Source organism: Anastrepha obliqua, chromosome 2 (assembly GCF_027943255.1).
Source record: "Anastrepha obliqua isolate idAnaObli1 chromosome 2, idAnaObli1_1.0, whole genome shotgun sequence".
In the NCBI taxonomy this organism is placed as follows: domain Eukaryota; kingdom Metazoa; phylum Arthropoda; class Insecta; order Diptera; family Tephritidae; genus Anastrepha; species Anastrepha obliqua.
Window position 1 is genome coordinate 37,371,948 of NC_072893.1, and position 9,547 is coordinate 37,381,494.

Genomic DNA, 9,547 nt, shown 5'->3' on the forward strand with positions numbered 1-9,547 from the left:
ACTTGCACTGCACATCGCATAATTTCATTTTCAACATTTTGTCTTTTACGAGCCCACTGAGAAAAAAAGGAAAACAGTCTTCAAAATGACTTTAGCTTAACATAGAATACCTAAAATGAACGCAGTGAATATCACCCTGTATAACTCTTGAAAACTGCAACATCACGCTTGCCGCGAACAAGCTAGTTTTTCTCTCACTTTGTTGCTTAATTGATACGAAAAAAGCGGGCAAGCAATATTCAGTACGTTTACGAGCCCCAAACATAGCGGCTGAATAGCTTAAGTGCGGTAATAAAAAAGCGATTTGTTTTCAAAGTTTTCTACTTAATTGAGTAGTAAATATTGTCATAGTTAAAAATATCTGTTGCTTAAAGAATTGCAATTGAAAAATGGCTAAATTTGCTTTCGAGTTACTTACGCTGGAAAATGAGGTTTTTACAGCATATCTTTTCTGGTCAGCGATTTTGGTGTTGAAAATGTTGTTTATGTCGCTGCTGACAGGATTTACGCGCTTTAGGACACAGGTGCGTATAAATAGTACTTCACTTTATTACAGGTTGGTTGAATAGTAAAAAAGCGGAAAATAAAAAATTGTGGATTTTCAAATGAAATTATTATTTTTTTCTATTTTTAATAGAATTTTTCCCAAGTTCAAAGTTCAGAATTATTTCAAAGATTCTCCAATTTACTTGCGTCATGATTTTCTGTAGGCTCTGCAAAATAATTTTCCACAGATTTTTGTGGAATGGCTAACGAATGTGGCTCTAACTTTCTAAACAGGTTTTCCATATGTAAATTCTTCACGCAAGCGTTTTCAGGTTTTCCATATGCAAGGCATGGAGTGCTCGTTCACCTGAGATGCCTATGATATCAGCAATTTCCCGCTTAGTCGAATTTTGAGCTTCACAAACAATAACAGACTCATATTCATCTCCAATGAAGGGGCTGATTTCTTTACCACTTTCTATTGCTGTTCAGTAAAGTGTCACAACAAAAGAAAGCAGAAAAATTGAAGCCATTAACCTTTTGCGCTTGAATAGGAAAATTTTAGTCATTCATTTTAATTTCATTTTGTGTTTACATCCAAATGTTTTACCTGCTTTGACTGCATTCCACATATTGTACATTTCGAAACGCTATACATTACTCAAATTTTTTTTCGGCGTTATGAAATACTATACCTGGTAAAAAATGAAATTAAGTTTAGAGGTTATCCAGACGTACATAAGTGGACGTAGATCCAAAGGTTATTAAGCTCGATTGATAGTTTAGAGGTTAGCCAGATGTAGTTGGTGGGAAACTTTTAACGTTTCTTGCTGCATGAAAATAAAATGGAATGATTGCTGAATACTTAAAAAAATGCATTAAAGCAAATAACTAAAACAGACTTCAATTAGTCATAAATGTTTCCCTTCGATGCAATTATGCATTAATATTCAGAAAACACGATTATCGCACAAATAGCGACAGATAATTACGCACATATTTACTTACAGTGAGTGCCAGTAAAAATCGTACTGATATTTTTTGCAGGTTTTACAATGCTTCAATATTTTTTGTTGTTTTTTTTTGTTAACTTCTAAGGTGTCCACCTTAGCTTTCGCCGTTTTTTTCTCAAAATTTTAAGCGTTATTTTAACATATCGATTACGTTTCCAAGAACTATCAGTCATTTGCCATCATTTTTTCTCATCTTTCGCGTATCACATAAATTCAGTAGCGAAAAATCTGCTTGCATTTTGACTCTATCAAGAGAGTGAAAATACTAGGCTACAAATTATTGAAGATTTGTTAATCCAGGAACTATCCACTAAGGAGTCGGCAAATTATAATTATTTTTTTTTTTTTTTGTACTTTTTGAGACATCGCCAAATAACGATTTTGAATAAAGAAAAGAGGTCCTTTATAAACATTTTCGCTTCAGTTTTATTTTTCATTAAAACTAAACAGTTCTAAGATGCTATTTACAAATTAAAAAAATTACAATTTAAATAATTAATAATTAATTTTTAATTTTGATTTTTTGTTTGTTTTTCATTAAAACTAAAATTTTTTTTACTGTTTTATCATCCAATTTTTTTTTTATTTTTATACTATCAAACAAATTTTTTTATTACCATTTTCTTTCAATGCGCAAGTGTTAGATTTATTTGGTTGAGAAAACGATTTTCAAAAATGTTTCCAAAAACAACAAAAAGTAGGTATCGAACTTGAAAGATGGAATCTGTGAATTAAGGTATTCGAAATTTATGTAATGTACCTTTTTCTCTTTAATCTTAAGCCGTTAATCTTAAAAACTAATGGAAAAAAGTAAGTGCGTAGATTATGGGACTCAGCGAAAGATTTTACATGGCCAATTCCCCATGGTCTGGTTCTAGGGGTTTTTAGCTATAAATTCATGTAAACAGAATTTTCACATTTTCAGAGCATATGCCATGGGTAGAAAAACTAATGGTCAGAAGAAGGAATATCTGGAGAATACTGCGTGTCGGGTAAAATCTCATATTTAACTATTTCTAAGAAAGTCTTCCTTGCGCCATGAGGCTCAGCATTGTCATACCAGAATATAACTTTTTCGTCTGCCTCATGATATTTTGTACATTTTGCCTTGAATGTTCCACTCAATTTTACATTACTTGCCTTACCCGATTTTAAAAGGGGATAATATTTATGTAATTTATATATCCCACCGGGAATGTTTCACTAAATACATATATATATTGTATATATATATATATTACATATAATTTTTGGCGCGTACGCCCTTTTTGGGTGTTTGACCAAGCTCCTCCTCCTATTGGTGGTGTGCGCTTTGATATTGTTCCACAAATGGGACGTACAGTTTTAAGCCGACTCCGAACGGCAGATATTTTTTTATCAGGAGCCCTCGGCCATTGCCTGCCAAGGGTCAACCGCTATTAGAAAAAAACTTTTTCTTCATTTTGGTGTTTCACCGAGATTCGAACCAACGTTCTCTCTCTGAAATCCGAAAGGTAGTCACACATCAATCCATTCGGCTACGGTGGCCGCTGTTTCACTAAATACAGAGCATACTTTTAACGCCGCAAATATGTGGGTTGGCCGTCGAAGAGCTCTGATATGAATCACTCACAACCCCTTCGCTCACTAATTACTATCTCATCGACCAACCTCGACCGTAGTTTTCTTCAAATGGGGGCGGAAAATCAAATAGTGAGAATTTGGTACAAATGCTGTCAGTTTTGGCCAGGAATAAATCCATGACGATGTACAAATTCACCAATGCGGTATTATGGTTATATTCATTTGGAAACCCTTTTAGTTCATATTTATTTCACATTTATAAATACAGCACAAACCAAATTGCCAAACTATTGTATTAAAAAAATTAAACTAAATTGACAAATTCCCGTGCAAACTGTTAAATTTTATAATAGCACTAATAACCTTACACACTTTTCCCCTATAAAAAAGCATTTCGTGAATGCGTTATCAACAAAAATGTTATAAACTTATATACCAGCAGTGACTTAAAATTGACATGAAATTCAGTGGTCTACAAAACTGCATATTCCTAAAATGACTAAATCCTTCATTTAGATTTTTTTTAGTTTTGATAAAATTCTTGTCGTCTGTTAAAGTTTTTTTGATACTACTGAAATATGAACTGCATGCTACTAATTTGCTGCAAGAGTATCATAATCCAAAAACCCAAAATGTAGAGAAAACAGCTTTCAAGTTGTGTGACAAAGTTCAGCAATGAGCGATAGTCGTTTCATTTTCAAATAAATTGACACAGCGAAAGCAAGCACTTGAATACTTTGCAAACGTTGTACGATATTATTGGCAGTCACTGTATAAGCATATGCATGTACGCTTCACTACCACTTATGCGCTCCCTATCTTTCTCACTCGCTCTCTCTTCTCTTATATGTATACTCGTATGTATGTGTGTCTCTAACACTTATTATAGTTTTTCTCTCAATTTGCATTGCAAAGCTTTCATTATACTAAATTAAAAAAAGCTGTCGTTTTTTCTGGAACATAAAAAGCTGTAAATGTTTATAAATATTAATACATTTGCTTATTTAGATTCTATTATCGCTGACAAGCAATTTAAATCTATTAAATTTTCCATTAAAATTCAGTTTACACTTTTTTGCTTTCCAATGATTATTCGTATATTCAACATTTATATTTGTGACGCATTTACATTGCCCATTTATCGTTTCGTAAATTCATACATATAGTACATCTATGCAGAGATTATTAGTTGCCATAAGTATCGAATGTAAATATTGCTTGTGTATGTATGTGTTCGAAGCAGGTGGCCCAATACGAGTGCATGCAAGCCGGCCGGCCGGCAATTATTTGTACTCACATGCGTGTTTACACATACATACATACATATTTCTATTTATTGCTCACTCCGTAAACTTTAAAATGCTTTGTTTTATATAAACCAGATAATGTTGGGAAGTTTACTACTGAATTTTAGCTATTGGAAGTCATGCCACTTCATGGCACTATGACGAGAATATAACAAATTATTTAAATACTGATAGACAGCTTTGTTGCATGGTGGCCAATAGGCTTGGCACAATGGGTACACTTCGTCCGCTTTTTCAACGCATTTGACAACGTCAGGTGTATGCCGTCATAGCCTAGACAGACGACGGCGTTGATTCTGATTAAAATTGTAGTGTGACAGACGGCTGTTACGCGGTTTAGTGAACAGCTGGTTTGCTTATTGGATAGTTTTGTCAGTAAAAGATGGACCGCAGGCCATAAAAAAGGGAATTAGAAAATAATTATTTACTTAAAAAAATGTTCAATTGCAATTTTTCAAACTGCTTCGAGTGCAAACAAGCATTCCATCCAGTCTTTCTTGTTCTTCTCTTTGAAAGTTTCATTATTTTTCATTTACAATAAATAGTAATTGTCATTTTTCCGCTTAAATTATAAGAATTAAGTCTAGTTGTCAATCCACATAAGTTGCACTTAATTCCGGAGATAATTCCGTATTAGTAAGTCGTTAATCCGGAATAAAGCCACCGTCTGTCTGGGCTTTAGAGTGTTATTTTTTTTTTTTTTTTTTATTTAAAGGAGGTTGAAATCAAAATGTCAGAAACATCTCAAAGGTGCCGTCACAGCAATGGTATGTGGGGCACGCTCCCACTAATACTATAACAATCCTCCACCTCGGCTAGTTCTACCTTGGGACCACAAAAGTACTCGTATAACTTCTTAGTAGAGCCGCGTTTATGTCCGAAGACACAGCAGGTACCTGCGCCCAGGTTCCTCTCCTGTAGGCATATGAAGGCTATACACCGTCGATAGTCCCAATTACTCCCACTATGTTTATAGATGGTTTCAAAGTAAAGGAGACATCGGAAAACTTGCAGTAGTGTTATCTTAACTCACTACCGTCTTGTCTTCTGTACGATACTGTATTGAGTGTTTCACTCAAAGGCCTGTGCTTGTTGTCGGTTCGTCAGAAACTGTCCGCCTTGTTTGTTGTTGAAACGCTTTGCGTTCCCAATCAATATGGCGAAGTCGCGTCATAATCTTACATGCGAACGTTTGCGCTGTCTCTTACTTACCGCTGGTTGCGCACATATCTCGTATGAGGATGCTGGAGGACGGTTAATGGCTCAGGGCCAGGGCTTTAACGTGTAGCTAAAATTAAAGTATTGCCGCATACCATATACACAAACAACAGCTGTTCTAGCCGTGGAATCAAATATTATATATCGTTGTATATAGAGATTTTTTGATGCTTATGAAATATATTATAAAATTATAGTAGAAATTTTATTAGTGATTGTCTATTGCAGCCCAGGATTATTTTAATAGAGTTTATGGAAGCCGTTGCTGGTAAGTGTAGCCCCAACCTTGAGACCGGTACACACATAAATTCTTCAGGACGAATTTTGGATTTACCGAGGCTTGGCCTGATTTTATTCCCCTTCGATCTTTTCTTGAACAAACAAGGGTACCATGTAAAATTGTCGTTAAATTCTGCATAATTCAATTACCACTTAAGGACGGATTCGCGTCAATGACACTTCGAATGCTGTGTAAAATATCTAACTTTTTTTTCTCCTTGTTCACTCCTCTCGGGATCATAGGGCCTCGACAAGACTCTTCCATCGTACACGGTTCAGTGCTGTTGTTTATGCATCGTCCGATGTGATGTCGGTATCTGCCAGTTCGCGCAGCATCGCTCTTCTCCAAGTGTTAATTTACCTAAGGATGGGATCCTCGTTCGTTAATCTCCACAGTGCGTCGTTACTGATGGTGTTTGGGAAGAATAATCTGCAGATGACACGAAGGCATTTGTTGATGAAGGATTGTAGCCTCTGTGTGATGGTGTTAGTGATCAGCAATGTTTCGCATACGTACAACAATACGGCCTTTACGCATGAGCCGAATATTCCTAGTTTAGTGCGGCTGTAGATTTGCGAACTCCCCCATACAGTATGCATTCGCCCGAATGCCGCCCTTGCTTTGTTTAGCCTGCAGTTGACAGCTTCATTTGCTCCACGACCTGCCGTGATGATGCAGCCGAGGTAGCAGAAGCTTTCAACGAATTCCACCGAACACCCGTAAACCAATATCTGCCTTGTGTTATTGTGGTTAACTCTCATGGCATTGGTCTTGGCGATGTTGACCTCCAGTCCGACAGTGCGTGCCAGCACGACTAGCTTGTCCGCCTTCGCTTACATGTCAGAGAGTTTATGAGAGAGGAGGCAGATGTCATCGGCGAAGTCCAGGTCCTCAAGATGTCTGGTGAAACTCCATACGATGCCTTTTTTGTGCTGGGTCAGTTGGCTAATGACGTAATCAAGGAGGATGGCGAGGAGAAGGGGCGATAGGGGACAACTATCTAACATACACAGCGCATAAATCATGGATCTATGCATACGAGCCCGAAATAAAATAACAATCAACTCTAGGGTTTTCCAGCCAAACACCAGAAAAGTTCCTTGCGGCGGTAATAGGCGAGTCTGAGCTGTTAAAAAAATAGGAAGAACATGGCGAATATCAAAGCAGTCAATTCGAGTCAGCAAACCACTCGTGCTGATACAACAACAACAACAACAATCAATCGCTGCCCGACTGTACTTTCGAGTTGTTTCTCTATAGATTCGAGTCCACTGACCTTCAGTGAAGACAGAGGTGCAAGCTTCGGTGCAGATTTTCCCCTCGATCCAATCCTGCCTATTTAGACTCTAGTTAGCGAATAGAGAGATCGGTTCGAAGTTCGGAGAAATACGATGTCAACTGCTCGAAAATGCTACCATGTCCCCTGAAAGATAGTCTCCAGAGGCCAATCTCCTTTAACCTGATTGCACTTTGAGCTGCGATGGAAATGACCGAAAATTCGATGGGAAGTAAGTGCGAAAGGACATTTGGGGCAGCACTGGGGCAAGTTTTACATGCTCCGGTGATGCCAATGCATGCAGCCCTTTGACCCCTCCCCAGTTTAGTAATATTATAGCCCTTCTGAAGAGCTTCCCACCAAACCAGGCATCCATAAGTTAAAATTGGCAAAACCATTGAACCACTATGTTGTACATCCACAGCACGACCTGTGGCTTGAGTCCCCAAAGAAAAATCCGATAAGCTCTATTGCAGTTGAGAACTTCTTCTTCTTCTTAATTGGCGCGATAACCGCTGAAGCGATTTTGGCCGAGGTTAACAAAGCGCGCCAGTCGTTTCTTTCTCGTGCTAACCGGCGCCAATTGGACACATCAAGTGAAGCCAAGTCCTTCTCCACCTGATCTTTCCAACGCAGAGGAAGGGCTTCTTCTGCTACCACTAGTTAGTACCGCATAGAATACTTTCAGAGCCGGAGCATTTGTATCCAGTCGGACGACATGACCGAGCCAACGTAGCCGCTGGATCGTTATTCGCTGCGCTATGTCTATGTCGTCGTAAAGCTTGTTGAGAACTGCTCGCTTCAATTAAGATTTTATTGAAATAGTAAAAGGCAATGAAGTCTTGATGGTGGACTTATTGACTTTTATGTAAAAAATTAAAGAATTGCGGCAAAAAATAGAATACTCAAAAAATACAAAAAAAGTGTGAAATTAAAAATTAGGTACTTCAGAATGAAAAGCTGATTCTTGTTAATCGTTTTATATTGTACGAACAAGCTTAGTAAATTCAAAAGCTTATTTTGTTGATATTTATTGTGTTTGTACACTTTGAGCCACATCAATCAGGCTATCATTACAGAATCTTATCAGGCCAATACTGTGAGTTTAAAGTTTTTTAAAATATAAAAAGATTATGAATTTGTTTATGATTTTTTTCAAGGACTACTGTAAAATATGTTATTTAACGAATCTGGACTGAAAATTGTACTAAATATCTTCCCATGAATCTCTTTGCAGACATTCGTCAATCCGGAGGATGTAATAAGCAAAAAGCTCAAGGTGAAGTTTGATGATCCCGATGTGGAACGTGTACGCAGGTACTCAAATGCCCATACATATGCATAAATATATTCACAATTATATATTTACGTATTCCATTTATCCCGCAGGGCACACCGCAACGACCTTGAGAATATCTTACCATTCTTGGCTATTGGATTTTTGTACGTACTGATCAATCCCAACAATGGTTTGGCTATCAATCTTTTCCGCGCGGTGGGCATCTCTCGCATTGTACACACCATCGTCTATGCAATTGTGGTGGTGCCGCAACCGAGTCGTGCTCTTGCATTTTTCGTAGCATTGTTGGCAACTGCTTACATGGCGTTTCAGGTGGCGGTGGTTGCTCTATACTCGTAAAAATGTAGAAAATCAAAGAAACATAAATTTTTTATGCGCTTCGGATGGCCCGAAGCCAAATGGATTTTCTTTTTTTAATGTAGATATTCAAATGAACATTTTTTTCATTAATCATAAGTAATTGAATGAATAAATTAACGCTTTGGCAAGTGATAACATGAGCTGACTTGCTGTTAAATGTATGTTTGTAATGATTTCCGGTTGGCCGGTATGTTTTTGTTTAGTTGAAAACGCAGCCAAAGGCAACAAATGTAAGCTAAATACTTCGTAAAAAAAGCGCAGAAGCTAAAAAGCTAATTGTAGAGCAGTATAGTCTAGCTGCAGATATTTTACCTCAAGAGCTCCGAAAATTTTTTAGTGCCTAAATCTGAAAACTTTTCAGGTTTCCAGTCCAGAATTCTCCATAGATCTATATGGTCAGAAGATCTAATGAAGCTTCAAGAGCTTTGGTAGGAGTAAAAGGTAACGTTCATGTGATAAACATGAATGCTCTTTATATTCTCCAACGTATTCTCCAGGCAGGCAGGGGAGAAAAGCAGAATTTCGTTTTGTGTGTATAAAGTGATTCCCGATCAATAAATTTCCACCACTGGAATAGTAGCAAAGAAATTTGTGAATCACAACCAAATTAATTAACAAAATTACACTGTGCAACACAAAAAAATACACAGTATGAAAGCTGCAGAAATCTATACCCAAAAAAGCTCCCCAATATGTTTTGTTAGTTTTATTCGTATAACTTAAATATGACAATAATAAAAAAAA

At 37.0% G+C, this 9,547-nt stretch overlaps 1 protein-coding gene across 1 annotated transcript; it reads left to right on the forward strand.

The window, feature by feature from the left end:
• Window positions 1-211: 211 nt before the first annotated feature.
• Window positions 212-8,960, forward strand: LOC129238988 (microsomal glutathione S-transferase 1-like). Its single transcript, XM_054874244.1, has 4 exons — window positions 212-288; window positions 375-524; window positions 8,381-8,460; window positions 8,533-8,960. Exons 2-4 carry the CDS (start codon window positions 390-392, stop codon window positions 8,780-8,782), a joined length of 465 nt encoding a protein of 154 aa, XP_054730219.1. The 5' UTR covers window positions 212-288; window positions 375-389; the 3' UTR covers window positions 8,783-8,960.
• Window positions 8,961-9,547: the final 587 nt, after the last annotated feature.

Bases quoted from the DNA above. Each gene is read 5' to 3' on its own strand.
- LOC129238988 (XM_054874244.1), top strand. From the start codon at position 390: ATGGCTAAATTTGCTTTCGAGTTACTTACGCTGGAAAATGAGGTTTTT. The intron at 525-8,380 runs GTGCGTATAAAT...ATCTCTTTGCAG, and splicing joins TTACGCGCTTTAGGACACAG to ACATTCGTCAATCCGGAGGA. The intron at 8,461-8,532 runs GTACTCAAATGC...TTTATCCCGCAG, and splicing joins GATGTGGAACGTGTACGCAG to GGCACACCGCAACGACCTTG.